Source organism: Hibiscus syriacus, unplaced genomic scaffold, assembly GCF_006381635.1.
Source record: "Hibiscus syriacus cultivar Baekdansim isolate YM2019G1 unplaced genomic scaffold, ASM638163v2 tig00111372_pilon, whole genome shotgun sequence".
Taxonomy (NCBI): domain Eukaryota; kingdom Viridiplantae; phylum Streptophyta; class Magnoliopsida; order Malvales; family Malvaceae; genus Hibiscus; species Hibiscus syriacus.
This window is the reverse complement of record NW_024063072.1, coordinates 200756-218280: the sequence shown is the minus strand read 5'-3', so window position 1 is coordinate 218280 and position 17525 is coordinate 200756. Positions and strand designations below refer to the sequence as shown.

Below are 17525 nucleotides of genomic sequence, written 5' to 3'. Positions count from 1 at the left end.
ATTATAGTTATTAAGAAGCTCGAGGACATTTCAGTAATTCCTTTAAATTTAATCATTTGTAATTTATCAGATAATTAGTCAAATATGTCCTTTCAGAGTTATCTTCTACAATCCGGGGAAGTATTGGTCATTTTTCCATTACAAGGGCATTTTCATAATTTTATCTCATGGTGCTCTTTTCGGTAATTTCATATCCAGTTAAACCCGATATTTAACTTTTTAAGAGAATTTATTAAACTTCATGCATCTTGAAACCGATTCATTTATTATTGGATCACTTAACTTATAATTATTTTCTATTAGTCTTCCAATTTCTCTTTATCGAGCTGTCTGAGTCTTATCGTCCTTATTCCAATTTTATGTCTAAGTCCATTGATAATTTAATACATCTAATGTATCAATCAGTTCCATTCATGCAATTAATATCCATCAAAGAGTCTGAGAAGCATACAAAAGGTAGTAGAGTATTACCTCCATTTCTGTGCCATACCGATCAACCATTTAAATTTCATTCGATTGCACTCGAACTTGAATTCAACGTCCAATAATTCCTCGGATACAAAGCAACCAAATTTATGTCAGAAACTGAATTAAATTGAGAAACCACATTGAATTCTAAATGTAAAACATCGAACAACAGCTTACCAGGTGCGAATTTGGAAAAACGGACTTCGGATTCGGACTCAGGACATCAAAAATCATAAAATGGGACCCTTTCAAAAAAGCTAATTTTTTGGTCAACAATCAACGATCAAAGTGAATGGGTTGACTCGGCGGTCGACTTTTCATTTTCGTTTTGATTTATCTAACTAACTCTTTTCATTTTGTCCTCTTTTATTTTCATCATTTGCATCATTCAAAAGAGGAGTTGATCCACCAAAAACGTTTTGTTAAACGTAAATAATTTGTATTAATGGACAAAAGGGTTATAATACATGAAATGAAAAGCTCAAAACGGACCGAGAATACTCAGAAGGGACCGAGATTTACACCAAGCGCGTCAAAAGTTAACTTTTCCAAAATGGGATGGCGAAAGTTGCAGGGGCAAGACAGGAAAAATGTTATTAACCCAGAGAGTCCTTTCGAAGACTACGAGAACAAGATGGCAAAACCCTAGCTGAGCTAGATGCCATAGCTGACGAATTCAAGAAGCAAGCTTCGGATAGTTCCTATCGATAGAGGGATCCAATGGAGCTTTCGTTAGGAGCAGGCTCAGCAGAGAATGAAAGCCAGAGATGTAGGGCAAGAAGCTTGTCACTTGTAATGTTTAGCCAGAGGAGCCAAAACGGTCCGACAGGATATTCAACCGGTGACAGAAAAAAGACGGAAGATAAATTAACCTGTCAGAAGCTCTTCGGGGTCTATACCTTTAAAACATTTTTTGTCTCCTAAGACGTAACACTTTTGTCCCCAATAAGGATTATTTATAATAACATACACATTTTTTGGATCAATGCCTCGAACATTGCATGCATCATGCATTTAAACATATTTTGCATTTTGTTATTTTCATTTCTTTACATTCGCATTAACTAACAGAAACATGTCTCATCAAGAGGAACAAATATTGGAGGTATCACCTCAAGCAAGGACACTCCCGAAGTAGAAATTTGTGCGTCTGAGTGTATTTCATAAGAAGTCATGACAAGTGGGAAGCAAGTGCGGTTGAAGGCCCTAATCCTCGACATTCTGGAATAGTGAAGCATCCTAATGAGGCTCTATTACATGCTACAACATACTATTTGAACTTTGTTTTTTTACTTTCTCATATTACTTTTTGTAACTTGCTTTTGAACTTTGACATATTTCTTTTTATGAGGATATTTCAATGAATTTATGTTGAGCATTGAATCCAATTTACAACTTGAAATTCTTTGAATATCAACTGAATTAAAAAACTCTGTAATTGATTTAGAGTTACAAATCTTTGACAAAATAACACGATTAAAAGCTGATAAAACAAAGGACTTTGACCTTACCCAGAAGATATGCTCAAACACTATACCTTTCCCTTACAAGAACCGATATAGCCTTCTACTCTCATAAAAGAATGAAAAGAGGCTTGGTATTTAGATGTGCATAGGTGAGGACAACATAGGGCATCGTTTTCATATGACATTTTTATACTTTTTGTTTAAGATGTTCAGTGATGATCATGATCTTTACAGATGAGATAGTCGAGTAGGTGAATATAATTTAGGTCAGTTTCTTGGAAATTGAACTCTAAAGATGAGATTCATTGACTTTCAAAAACACATAGACTATAACAGGTTCTTCTTGACAAACTTAAGAAATTGGACTCGTATACCCAGATTATAATATTATATATATACAATAAAGCTTGAGATGTCCCTCTAAAGCAATTGGTTAAACGCCCCAGATTTATGGATAAGGTTCAGCTAGCCTAATAAAGGTGATTATAATATACAATAAAGCTTGAGTTGTCCCTCTAGAGCAATTGGTTAAACGCCCCGACTTTATGGATAATATTCAGCTAGCCTGATAATGGTGATTATAATATCTACAACGATATTGAACTGTCCCTCTAGAGCAATTGGTTAAACGCCCCGGCTTAATGGATTCAGCTAGCTAGACAATGGCAAATTAAATAAGGAGTTTCGGTAAAGATGAACTAAGGGAGTTAAGGAACACCTGTTATAGTCAATCTCACACGAGCACTCAAGAATTTCATTTTTAGACCGATATTTCTACACTACCTTTGTTAGAGGAGCCTATGAAGCTTGAACAAATGGAAGGTTTCAGAGAACCGAAATAGAAGGTCTAGTAATTGATCATTCTAGTTGTGTCATTTTGTTTGCATCTAATTAAAATGTCAAGCCAAGAAAAAGACATGTTACAATGACCGAAAAAATGACATTTTTTTATGGCTGGAACGTTAGAAAAAAGAAGGCCAACCAAAAGCCAATTCATATATTTGAACATTTGTCAAAGAGCTATAACTCTGAAAGCATTAAAAGAGCTATTGATTCATTTGATATACTTTGAACTCATGTTTATGATTTGATTTGATTACAAGCCTGAATTAAGGAACAATATTTTACAGAATTTTTATATGCTCATATCATTTTCCCTCCTAAAATAAGAGAAAAGAGAAAAACATTTTCAAACATGATAGTCTCAAATGTGAAAGGTTGCAACCCGAGAAGAAAATGGGGCATGGTTGATTCTGAGTACAAGACTGCATACAAAATGAGACTCCATCCAGAAGATAAAACAGAGCCAATTCATGTTACATTCATCTTAGGCATACTTAAGAGCATCACATTTATTATTTTTCGCATACATGATTTTTTACAGCTTTTAGAGTCAAGTTTTGACTTCAAGAGGAAGGATACTCGATTTAAAAGTACCTTTAAAGATCGATGGTGGTTGCTTAACTCAGCAGCGAGAAGCTACACCTCAACTAACTCGACATATTGAGAGATCAACAATCAACTTCAGATGGTTCGAGAACTAATTTAGGACGAATTCAGTTCAGCTTAACTCAACAATGAGTAGCAGGTTTCCAGCCAGATTTCAATTCCACAACGGAAGATGTCCGACTGATAGAATTTATCAGTGGGCTTTCCCGTAAAGGGAGTCATTCAAAGATCATCCCACCTGGTTCAGACCCGCTCAAAGGAACCACCTGAAGAATTATGATCGGCTTAGACTCGTGAATGGAAGCCATTTTCTAAAGAAACTATCGGCAACATAACTCAAGGCTAGAAGGGTTATTTGCCAACAAAAAACCTTTGAGTTCGATTACGCTCAGCTACAAGGCATATCATTTGCAGCATAACTCAAGGCTAGAAGGGTTATCTTTCAACCAAAGATCTTCGAGTTCGACTACGCTCAGCTTCAAGGCACATCATTTGCAACATAACTCAAGGCAAGAAGGGCTATTTTCCAAACACAGACCTTCAAGTTTGACTACGCTCTACTCCAAGGCACATCATTTGCAGCATAACTCAAGGCTAGAAAGGTTATCTGTTAACAAAAGACCTTCGAGTTCGACTACGCTCAACTCCAAGGCATATCATTTACAGCATAGCTCAAGGCTAGAAGGGTTATCTGCCACCAAAAGACCTTCGAGTTTGACTACGCTCAGCTCCAAGGCACATCATTTGCAGCATAACTCAAGGTTAGAAGGGTTATCTGCCAACCAAAGACCTTCGAGTTCGACTACGCTCAGCTCCAAGTTACATCATTTTCAGCATAGATCAAGGCTAGAAGGGCTATCTGCCACCAAAAGACCTTCAAGTTCGACAACGCTCAGCTCCAAGGCATATTATTTGCAGCATAACTCAAGGCTAGAAGGGTTATCTGCCAACTAAAGACCTTCGAGTTCGACTACGCTTAGCTCTAAGGCACATCATTTGCAACATAGCTCAAGGCAAAAATGGCTATTTGTCAACAAAGACCTTCGAGTTCAATTTCACTCAGCTCAAAGGCACGCCATTTTACAGTGTAGCTCAAGGAAAAAAGGGCTATCTGTCAACAAAATTATCGAGTTCGATTCCATTCTGCTCGATGACACGTCAATCACACTACTGTCCGGTTGCAGTCGAGGTTTTCAAGTCGAGAAGAATACATGGGTTAGCCGTGCCTTAGTAACAAGAAACTGTTTTCCGGTAGCATAGCTTAAGTCGAGAAAAACTATCTGTCAACGAGGACTTTTCAAGTTCGATTTCATTTAGCTCGAGGGTCTATCAACCATTTGGTGGAGTCATTGAACTATTTTCTAGTCGAATTTTAACCAAGGTCTTTAAACCGAAAAGAAGGCCGAAGTGGACTACAATTTGACAACGAGAAGTCAAATTCCGAATCAAATTCCGAACTACGGCTTCAATTTCATATCATTTCAGGATAAACTCGACTTCACGGCGAAGGAGTCATCCACAACTCAAATCGGCAGGAAGTTATTCTTAATTGAGATATCAGAGTCAATTTTCAACTCCACCGAACGAAATTTGTATCCTTTTGTCTTTGTCATATTTTTTGTTCCGCGAAAAATGACAAAGAGGGGCAGCTATAGACACTTAATTTCCTCCACTTCCATTCGATTTACATCATTATGCTATATAATATATTTATAAATTATATTATATAATATGTATATTTACATTGAATTTATTTTACATCTTTCAGGCCTAAAATTCGACCCAATGTCATTACAAAGGATGGCCTAGAAGTCCTACGCGACAGACCCACTAGAGCACCCGAACCGCCCGGACCCACGAACCGTCAGCAATCCGAACCGGCCCCCAGGCCAAACCCGATACAAACATAGGGTTTTCTAACCCTAGCCCCAACGCAGCATGCCTTCATCCTAAGTCAATCGCCATTTTTCACGGCCACACGCCGCCAACTCCGAATCCTTCGACGCAAGGAGAGCACACCAACGTCACACAACCACAACAAACAAATAAGTTTAGTGTAAATAGGATTCCTAAAAATAAGACCTATTCTCACTATAAATACATGTAATCAAACACATTGCATGGGAAATCATACGAAAATACAAAGTTTTTCAAAAAAAAAATTTACAGAGGAGAAGAGTAAAAAATATCGAATCCTTCTATTTTTTAGAAAGAGCACTACGATTTCTTCGTCGGAAAAAGGAATGATCTATGAGCCCTTGTGGGTAACCTCGTTAAACTTTTAGATCTAAGGATGGTGATTTTGGCTCTATTGACTCTAGGCATTCAGAGATCTTTTAAGAGTTTTAGGTTCAAAAGAACCATTTTTACCCTTCATCGCTGTCGATCTGAGGCATGGATGGGTAGCCAATGTGACCGGCAACCAACCTCACTCTCTCTTCAACCCTAGGAGCTCGAAACGGTTTTTTTTAAGAGATAACATCTCTATTTTTTATAGGCGGAAGAACGATACAAACATTTACTTATCCCAAAGTTTTAAATTATTTTTAAGCGTGTAAACGCTATAGTTTCAAGCTTTCTGTAACCCACACCCTTTTTTGGGTTATTTAAATCTTAAGCCCCCTAACTTTGTTTTTTTTCTTGCAGATCATTTCAGTATTAATTTAGTCCATTAATTTTAATTTATTTCAATTCGGTCCTTTAATTTTTTTTATTATTCATTTTCTTAAAATATTTTTTAATTTTTAATTTTTTTTGTTTTATTTCATTTTTTCTTTGATTTATTTTCCTTTTTTCTTATTTTTTATTTATTCTTTTTTATCGTATTTTTTCTTTTGATTTATTTAATGTATTTTTATTTTATTTTTCCTTTTTGATTTTGATTTTGATTTTCTTTTTCTTTTGATTTATTATTATTATTATTTTTATTTTCATTCTTATGTTTTTTCTTTGATTTATTTAAATATTTTTTTATCTAACACTTTCGACCCTTTTTTAGAAGAATTCCAACCGATCAAAGGTGAGTAATTTGAATCTGGTAATTTTAAGTTTAATTTTTTTTAATTTTCGCAATTAAAGACAACCGATAAATTAATTGGTACCGAAAGGGCGGTTCAAGGGTGTTAATCCTTCCTTGACCGTAACCGACTCCCGAGCCCGATACATTTCTGGTAAAACTCATATCAAGTAAGATGGTGTCCGACCTACCTAAATGTTTTCAAAATGGTCGGTGGCGACTCTAACCCATTTATCCAAGTCGAAGCTTAATTCCGGACTCAATCAAAAGACAACCGCGGCTGTCATCATTCTCTTCATCTTCTCTATCTTCGTCGTCTTACATACGCAAATAGAATCGTCGTTAACAAACTCAACTTCATTAGTTATTTAAAGCTTTGCCCACACAGAAGCATTCATATGCTAAACCATTTGTTACGAAGGACAGAGTATACAATCATCGAGCACGTGTTCTTGGCGGTGGCTTTGTCATTAACGCATGCTTTTTATTCCCATGTTGAACCTGATTTTGCAAAAGAATCTGGTTTAGATGAAGATTTGTATCAATGAGTTGAAAACAAGGTGGCGTTCAACTGTTTAAGGCACTGTGTGGTAGTGGCATACAGTTACGAATGGGCTGTTTGAAGTTGAGGTTTTATCGTACAATGGATTTACGAATGTCATTCAACGTTCATATCCCTTATATTCCTTATATTTATGATGTTTAAACTTAAGATTTTAAAAAATAACAATAATTTATTTATTATCAATATCGTTTGATTCGTACTATTTTATATTCGTTTCGAATGCTTAATTTATTAACCCAACGCAAAACAACACAAAATATAGTTGATAATGGGCCTAAAATGGCTCGATTAAGCCCATTATTAGGTTAAGAGTGGGCCTATTCACGAAGTTATGGTAGAGTCAACAAAAGATCAAACAACCGCGTAAAGTTTCATTTTCTAGAGTTTACAAACTTCAAGTCTTTTCAATTGGTTTTCTTTTGAAGTTTTGGGAAATTTTCTTTAACTTGTTTCCGATCTCATCTCAGTGAACAATGGTATGTTCTTTAAATTAATCTCTAAGATTCAGTTTTCTTTGTTCTATTCAATAATTATACTTCTCTCTGTTCTTCGTCTTCTTTACTATTGTTAAAGATTAGGGTTCTGATGTTTTTTCTGGATCTTCGTGTTCCTCTTTGTTTCACATTTAAAAATATTCACCGTTTAGTTTTCTTCCTACTGAAATTTTGGGTTTATAATAAAATAAATGGATGAGATATGCGGTGCATTAGCCGGAACAGGAAATAAAAACTTTTTCAGCAATGTCTCTGGAAATTGAAGCAATTATTGATGAATCCCTTTATTTTTTTTAAGAATCGTTTAACTTGAACGGTTTCCTGTGGTGCATGATATTTTCTGTGTTTGGTTGTTTGTTTATGGCCTTGCTGAATTTGTAAATATCTATGTTTCTCTTGATCCGGATTTCGTTTTGCTTGAAGTAATAGCATCTGACACTCAAACACGAATACAAGAGGATGATGTTGTAAAATATTTTTTTTCTAACTAGAATTGGCCTTGATTATGTTTTAATGAATGCTTGATCAGGCTAGTCTTTACATAGGACCATCGAGGAAAGACAAGCCTAAGGGAAGACACCATGGATTAAGCCAACAGAAGAGGCAGGAGATTAAGGAAGCTTTTGAACTTTTTGACACTGATGGATCAGGTACGGGATGACTCGCGTAATACAGGTGGTATATATGAGATATGTATTTGGTGTTTTTTTCCCTAAATTATAGGTTTGAATTTGCTGGCCAGGTACCATTGATGCCAAAGAGCTGAATGTTGCCATGAGGTATGAGTATTTGTGTGCGATGTTTCTTGTCTGTAAACAGTGTTTTTAATTCATATCAACGCATTGGAACTGAAAATTTTTAGTGCTACAGGGCTCTCGGTTTTGAAATGACAGAAGAGGTAAGTTCTGTATCAGATAATTCTGGTTGAATGTTCGATATCCCATGTTTTCTTAGAAAAAACGATGTAATGGTTAGCATAATAAATTAATTTTCTTGGGATCCTTATGTTCTGATATGCTTTTTCACAACAGCAAATCAACCAAATGATTGAGGATGTTGACAAAGATGGCAGTGGTGCCATTGATTTTGATGAATTTGTTCACATGATGACTGCCAAGATTGGCGAGAGGGATACTACAGAAGAGCTTATGAAAGCATTTCGAGTCATTGATCATGATAACAATGTAAAGAACTGTTTGTTTAGATTGAATGTTATTTGTTCTTTTCATGGAAAGATTGATCTTCCTTCATTTGAATTCAGGGAAAGATATCTGCGGAAGATGTTAAACGCATTGCTAAGGAGCTTGGTGAACACTTCTCTGATAAGGATATTAAAGACATGATCGAAGAAGCAGACCGAGATCGTAAGCGAACCCTTGCTTGAATCTTCATACAGTATTTTATGATTGTCTTACTTTACAATTTTGTTCCAGGTGATAATACTACTTCGATGTCATTTAAATTACATTTTAACACCGACCTAACCCTGAACCGAACTTCCGAACAAGACCAAAACGACTAAACCAAACCAAATTGCTTTGGTGTTGGGCAGTTTAGTCTTTAACCCAATTCACTGGGACAATTGTACTTGAACTAATGGCAGCCTGCCTTTCTTTACATAAACTTGTTATAATAAATGTTCAATTGGTGAATGCAGATGATGGGGAGGTAGGTATTGAAGAGTTCATGAGGATGATGAAGAGAACTTCTTATGGTGGGTATTAGAGGTCCGACTTACGGCTGGAGGGATAGTTTGATAGCAGCAGCTATAGCATAGTTGTATAAATAAACAAAAACACGTGTGCATGGAATTATGTTATAGGATTGAATGTTTGGCCATGACTTTTAATCATGTTATTCTGTATTATGTCGAGTAATTTGAACTTGTTTGGGAGGATGTCTAGTGATGATTATATAGCAGATGGCATCAAGAACTATTTTCTGATTTAACTAACATTATCTTCCAGATATTCAAATGCATGAATTAAGTTTTAAAAAAACCTGAAATAAATTTCTCAAAAGGTGAAGGTATACATTTGAATACTCAGATTTGGTTTGTGTATGACACCAGTATTGAAATCGGACTCGAGAGTTGGTCACATGCGGAGAAGGTATAATCCGAAATCCTGGGTAACGGGCTACCTGTTTCGGGCTTCAAAAATTGAAGATCGTTTAAATTGCGGGCTTTTTAGCCCGGACTGTTAAACTCGCGGGTTTAATGGGTATAATAGCGGGCTACCCGCGAAACTCGCTAAAGCTCGATTAATTTAAAATTCATAAAATTTTAGATAAAATAAACTTAAAGAATTTTATAGAAAAAGAAAATAAATTACTTATAAATATGATGTTACTTATAACTATTGTAGTTCTTAAATTTATTAGGAAGTTAGTCATAATTTTACCGTTGCTTAATATTTTTTTATTTAAATATACATCATTATCATTTTGGTATTTAAAGATTTTTTTATTTAATTTTGACCTTTATTTTTTTCATGAAGTATGTTATCCATTTTGTTCTTTAATTATAAAAAGTCACGTGATATTCTAATAATATATCACATGACACGTAATATTTAGATTAAAAATAAGAAAGAAAAGTAAAAGAAAAAATTGAAAATATATTTTTCAACTTTTAAAGACTTTTACAAAATAAATATATTTTAACAAATTAATGACTTATATTTTATCAATTTTAGTATAACTGTATCTTTCAAATTTACTCTTATACTGTAAGTATTTTATATATTTTCATATTATGTTTTAGTCTTTCTCTAAAGTATCCATAAAATACAATTATTAGGATCACTTGACAATTTTCTTGTTAGATTTGTATAATGTTTGACTTTGTTGAATTTTTATGTTTGAATTTCTGCTTTCAGAATTCAGACACTTTTGTGTCTTCATATTATAGCCTTGAATAATCGTATTTTATAAAAGTGTAATGTGGTTATTGTTTTATTTGTATTTTAATTTGGTGATATAAGTGAATATTATTTTTTTAATTTGAGTTTAAGTAATTATATCATTATATATATATATATATTAATGATTAAAAAATTTTAAAAAATATTATTTTATAATCATTTTCGGCTATTTAAAATAAAAATAAAATATTATTTATTATTTTGACGGTGCTACCTTCCTTTTCAAGTTGCTCGATCATTTTTAAAGGTGTAGTAAGTTAAAATATTATTGTTTATTGCATTTAAAACATTTAAAATTATTTTTATTAAACGGGCTGCGGGTAAGCCCGTTTAGCCCACGGGTTAAATGGATGGGTCACGGGCCTTAAAATTCAAAACCGTTTATGAATGCGGGCTTTTTAGCCCGCTCCGTTTAACCCCGCACCGTCAAAATCCGTGGGTTAAACCGGCGGGTAGCCCGTATACCCACCTATAGAAAAAAGTGAATGATGTCTCGTTTTGTGAAGTGAGATGAAAAGGTTCGAGCACCGTGTATGTTAAGTATGAATGTTCATTATTAAATAATCAAGAGTTTTTTTAACATATAAAGAAGTGAATGCTGTCTCGTTTTGTGAAGTGAGATGGAAAGGTTCGAGCACCGTATATGTTATGTATGAATGTTCATTGTTAAATAATCAAGAATTTTTTTAACATATATTATCTTATATTCACCAGTGATTTATCATATATATTGTAACCCCCTAGACCCGGCCTATGCGTTTCGACTAAGTCTAGTGGATCACATTATGATTATTAAAGACATTTTTCGAAACCGTTATTCCATCAATATACAATCACATTATAAATAACATGAAATTATAAACAAATTATACTATCAAAATCCAACTAGTAAATATAGTACCAATAAATAATAATTTAATTTAAAACATGTCTTCAAATTCAAAATCACAATAAACCGAGCAGTATTAGCAAAAGAGTCATCATTATAAAATCCGATATTTTAAAATAAGGTCCATGTCACCAAAATAAAGTCAACTTGCCAGATAAAAACATTACAATCTGATTTACTTCAAGAGATATGTTGATCCTCCAAGTGCTCGAACCGAGGTATCTAACCAACAGTATCTGAAAGGGGGAAAACATTTTCAAAAGGTGAGCTATGCTCAGTGTGTCCTAACATTTCCATAAAATCACAATAGGTACAAATCATAGTCCAGTAATCTCACAAATTCGTAAAAGAGTTTAACTTTTTGAAAATCATAGTTTAAACCCTTTTCTGGTACACCATCAGTAGTTCCCAAAATTATTTTCCATATAGCTTACTTTATGCACATAGCAAAAAGAAAGCCGACTTAAGGATAGGCTCTGAAGCTTGTATCCTTAAGCCCAAGTCAATAAGTCCATATAGCTTACCCTAAGCACACAGCAAAGGAAAGCCGACCTAATGAAACATCTTGGGGCCCTCAAGAGTCACATTAGGCCCAGTTAGCTTGATCAGAGCTATTCCATTGTAATTCAATTCCAAAATTCAATTGTACCGTGACATAAATTCCATAAATCCAAAAACATGGTAATCATATACCATTTCAAATCAAAAATTAGATAGCAGCCATATTCCATAAATTGTCACATTAAATTGGTGCATCAATAAAACAATAACCAATGAATTCGGTGTACCACATATTAAAACCAATAAAACAGTTCAGTAATAAGTAGGGAACACACCTCGACAATAGATTCAAATAGCAAATCTACTGATTGCTGGTTTCACCACGCTCTGCTACAGTTTTCGAACGGGTGAATACTGGCACACGTGGTTTAACTAATCTAGAAGAGCTGGGTCGAGCTGTCGAACGATCTGGAGAGTCTCTTGTACCTTCAAACAATAATATTTATCAGTCACAAATCCTATTTAATTGTTCAAAGCTAAACTTCTGAAGTATATAAGCATTTTTCGGGTTTGACTATCAATTTGAGGTATTTCGAGTCTGAATTTGGCCAAACGGATTGCGGAATCGGAATCAGGGCGTCGAAAAACATAAAGTATGACTTTTCGAAAATTCAAATTCTTGGTCAAAGTCAAAGTCAACCACTTTGACCGTAGATTTGGAGACCTTCGGATTCGAATTTGACAAAACGGAACACGGAAACGGATTCATCACGTCGAAAACTATCAGGATAAGTATACTCAGAAAAGATTAACTATCGTTTAATAGCCGGTCAAAGCCGGTCAAAGTTCTGGTAAAAGGAGGTCAACAAACTGTTGAACATTTTACACAAATAGCACCCTTTTTAAAATAATTACCAGAATAGCACCAAAACCGAATTATTTACCATAATAGCACCAAAACCGAATTATTTACCAGAATATCACTAAAATCGAATTATTTACTAGAATAGCACCGGTCAACGGGTCGGGTCGTGACCGGTCAAACCGGTCAAACCCTTAAGAAAACCGGTTGAACCGGTCACTCACTCGCCCGACGGCGGCGCGTGTGGCGCGTCAGGTGTCCTCCGGGGCTCTAAAAATTACGGAAAATTTTCTAAAAATTATTTTGAGCGTTTTCGAGATACTTACAAAGCTCGATTCAAATTTTTGAACGCCGGAGAGCTCGAATTCATCAAATCGGGAAGTTTGACCGGTTCACCTCCCCACGCGCCGCCGCCGCCGGAGAAAAAGGGGAACACCGGTGGACTCGGAACGGCACAAGGAACACGATGGTGCGGGAGGTGTCGTAAACGGAGCAACGATCAGCGGTGAATTTAAGATTTTCTCGACGATAGAGCTAACAAAAACGTCGCTACTTTGACTGAAAATTCCCGACGTTTGGCCGTGTTTCGCTTCAATTAATTTGAAGGGTTTGTTCCTCGCTCGATGATGAACACAACGGTGGTTTCAAAACAACGATCAGAATTCGGACGGCGTCGGAATCGAGTTTGGAAGTTGTGTGCGTGAGGAAGGATTTGTGAAATTGATTTCTGCTTTTCAAAACAGAAATCACGCATATAACAATTGCCTGCCGACACTCCAAGGTTAAATTCAGGGCTTGGTCCCTGAATTTTCTTTAACTTTAAAACAAGCTCAAAGTTTTAAAATCTTTCAATTCAGTCCCAATTTTCGCCAAATTTTCACAATTAAACCCTCCAATTTCAATTAAATATTATTTTGAAAATCGGGTTGTTACAATTCTCCCCCTCTACAAGAAATTTCGTCCTCGAAATTTACCTTATGAAAATAGATGAGGAAATTGAGCCTCCATTGACTCCAATGTCTCCCAAGTAGCTTCTGAGGGACCTCGATTACTCCACTGAACCTTGACCATTGGCATACGCCTATTCCGAAGAACTCGTTCATCTCTCTCTAAGATCTGAATGGGCTCTTCCTCATGTGACAAATCAGGTCTCAGGTCTATATCTTCAACCTGAATGATGTGATCTGGATCTGGATGATATCGCCTCAACATTGATACATGAAAGACATCATGAATACGACTGAGCTCAAAAGGCAACTCAAGCTGATATGCAACAGGTCCTACCCTTTTCAAGATACGAAATGGTCCAATAAATCTTGGACTCAATTTACCCTTACGCCCGAATCTCAATACTTCCTTCCAGGGTGAAACTTTTAAAAAGACCTGATCTCCAACCTCAAACTGTATATCCTTCCTCCTTTGATCTGCATAAGATTTCTGCCTATCAAATGCCTCTTTCAGACGGTCACGGATTAATCTGACTGTGTCCTCCGTCTCACGCACTAACTCAGGTCCCAACGTTTTCCTATCACGCAACTCAGTCCAACAGATCAGAGTGCGACATTTACGCCCATAGAGTGCTTCATAAGGTGCCATACGAATGCTGGTCTGATAACTGTTATTGTAAGCAAATTCAGCCAACGGTAAAAAGTTCTCCCAACTACCATGAAAATCGATTACGCAACCCCGCAACATATCCTCCAGAATCTGAATTACTCTCTCACATTGACCATCAGTTTGTGGATGAAAGGATGTACTATAATCCAATCTTGTTCCTAAAGCCGTATGTAACGCCTTCCAAAATCTCGAAGTAAATCTCGGATCTCGATCAGAAATAATAGACAATGGAACACCATGCAATCTGACAATCTCTGAAATATACAATCTTGCCAGCTTGTCCAAAGTATAATTTACTCGCACAGGAATGAAGTGAGCTGCCTTTGTAAGTCTGTCAACAATCACCCAAACTGAATCTTTTTTCGAAGGAGTCATAGGCAAGCCAGTAACAAAATCCATAGTATACGCTCCCATTTCCATTCAGGAATCTTGATAGGCTGTAACAAACCTGATGGATGTTGATATTCTGCCTTAACTTGTTGACAAGTCAAACACCTAGCCACAAAATCAGATATGTCTTTCTTCATCCCAATCCAATGATACCTCTCTCTCAAATTCTGGTACATCTTATCTCCTCCGGGGTGCATAGTATATGGACTACTATGAGCCTCAGTAAGGATAGTCTGCCTCAACTCAGAATCATTAGGCACACAATATCTACCTTTAAAGCATAAAACTTCATCCTGATCAATTGCGTAATCTGAGTTTGTGCCCTGCTCTACTTGCTCAAAGATGGAAATCAATGAGCTATCAAGGGGCTGCTTAGCCTTGATCTTATCAACCAAGGTCGGCTTAACTTGCAATTCTGCTAACAAAGTGTCATCGTCATATAAATTCATCTTGGCCATTAAAGACCTCAACTCCGATACCGTCTTTCGACTCAAAGCATCCGCTACAATGTTAGCTTTACCAGGGTGGTAATCAATCACACAATCATAATCCTTTAGAAGCTCTAACCAGCGACGCTGTCTCAAATTAAGTTCCTTCTGGGTCAGAAGATACTTTAAGCTCTTATGATCCGTGAAAATATAACACTTCTCTCCATAAAGATAGTGTCTCCAAATCTTCAAGGCAAAAATTATTACTGCCAACTCTAAATCGTGAGTAGGATAGTTACTCTCATGCGGCCGCAGCTGACGGGATGCATAAGCCACCACCTTACTTTCCTGCATTAAAACACAACCAAGTCCTGAATGTGAAGCATCACTATACACTGTAAAATCCTTCCCGGACTCTGGTTGAATCAACACCGATGCTTGAGTCAAAACCGCCTTTAATTTCTCAAAGCTCTCCTGTTGTGCCTCGCCCCAGTCAAACGACACATTCTTCCTTAACAACTTTGTCAAAGGAGAAGCAATGATCGAGAAGCCCTCAATAAAACGTCGATAATAACCAGCCAAGCCCAAGAAACTACGGATCTGAGATACGTTCTTAGGTCGTTTCCAATTCATAATAGCCTCTATCTTGTTGGGATCGACCTGAACACCTCGCGCAAAAATAATATGCCCCAGAAACGACACTTCTTGAAGCCAAAACTCACACTTGCTTAGTTTGGCATATAGACGATGCTCTCTCAAAGTCCGCAGAATGATCTTCAAATGCTCGTCATGCTCTGCCTCAGTACGAGAATAGATCAGAATATCGTCAATGAAGACCACCACAAATTGATCCAAATATGGTCGGAACACCCGATTCATCAAATCCATGAAAGCTGCAGGAGCGTTCGTCAAACCAAAAGGCATTATTAAAAATTCATAATGACCATATCTAGTGCGAATGGCCGTTTTTGCAACATCAGATCCTTTAACTTTCAATTGATAATACCCCGAACGAAGATCAATCTTAGAGAATACAGTAGCTCCTCGCAATTGATCAAATAAGTCATCAATCCTGGGTAGTGGATATTTATTCTTGACCGTCATCTTGTTCAATTTCCGATAGTCAATACATAATCTTAGCGACCCATCCTTCTTTTTCACGAACAGAACTGGAGCTCCCCATGGTGAAGTACTATGTCGGATAAATCCTCGATCGAATAATTCTTGCAATTGGACTTTCAACTCCTTAAGTTCCTTTGGAGCCATACGATAAGGTGCCGTAGAAATAGGTGAAGATCCCGGATAAGTCTCAATCTCGAACTCTACCTCTCTATCAGGAGGTAACCCAGGCAACTCCTCCGGAAAAACATCAGGAAACTCGCTAACTGTACGAATCTCCTCGATCGTGGACAATGCACCTTTGGTGTTTAAAATACAAGCAATGAAGGTCTCATATCCCTTCCGGATCATACAATCAATTTCCATCGCTGAAACTATATTGGAGAGATAACCACGCCGTTCACCAATTAACACAACAGTCCGACCATCTGAAGTCTTCAGAGTAGCCCGCTTGTATTCGCAATCCAGCTTTACCTTGTGTTTATTCAACCAATCCATTCCAAGAATTAGATCGAACTCCTCTAAAGGAAGCTCCATAAGATCAGCGAGAAAAATTTCTCCCTGAACCTCGAGAGGACAATGCCGGAATACTTTATTCACTAATACCGCTTGTCCTACTGGACTTGTAACTGTAACAGTATTTTCAGTGTTCTCGATCAGAATCTGAAGGTTTCGAGATACTGAGCTCGATACATAGGAGTGAGTGGAGCCATTGTCCAATAATGCAAAGTATGGGGTAGAATAAATAGTAAATGTACCTGCAATAACCTCAGGCTCATCTCTGTCATCACGACGTCTAGTTGTATAAACTAAAGCTGGCTGTCTAGCCTCAGAAGCTATTGGCCCTCTATTTTACTGAGGTCAGGCTCTACTATCTGTCCTGGACGCTGATCCTCGAGTCTTTCCTTGACTATGATCTCTAATTGGGGTCTGTACTGTAGTCTGCGAACGTACAAGAGTTTGGGTAGTGGTCTGCTCAAAAGAAACTAGCTGAGGACAATCCCTCCGATAATGACCACTAGATCCACACTGATAGCAAAGACCTATCTTCTTACGACACTCTCCTGAGTGATGTTTACCACAATACTCACAAATGGGCCCATTATAATACGACGAGTAACCGCCTAGACTGCCAACTAACGGTGAGGATGCTGCAGGCCTGAAACATGTATTGCTTCTCTGAGGGGCTGAAGTACGAGTCCTCTTCCCGGACTGTGCTGATGACTCCATCGGGCCTGAAAATTTTTTAGATCGTTCCTGATCAACACGCTCTCTACCAGAAGCTAAAACCTCCACATCTTTAGCATCTTTGGCTCTGCCCACCAGCACATCAAATA

At 36.8% G+C, this 17525-nt stretch overlaps 1 protein-coding gene across 1 annotated transcript; it reads left to right on the top strand.

Moving 5' to 3' along the window:
• Nucleotides 1-7315: 7315 nt before the first annotated feature.
• LOC120159666 (caltractin-like) lies at nucleotides 7316-9249 on the top strand. Its single transcript, XM_039170235.1, has 7 exons — nucleotides 7316-7440; nucleotides 7988-8108; nucleotides 8201-8237; nucleotides 8329-8356; nucleotides 8490-8642; nucleotides 8720-8822; nucleotides 9116-9249. The coding sequence occupies exons 1-7, from the start codon at nucleotides 7438-7440 to the stop codon at nucleotides 9181-9183; spliced, it is 513 nt and encodes a 170-aa protein (XP_039026166.1). The 5' UTR covers nucleotides 7316-7437; the 3' UTR covers nucleotides 9184-9249.
• The last annotated feature ends 8276 nt before the right edge of the window (nucleotides 9250-17525 follow it).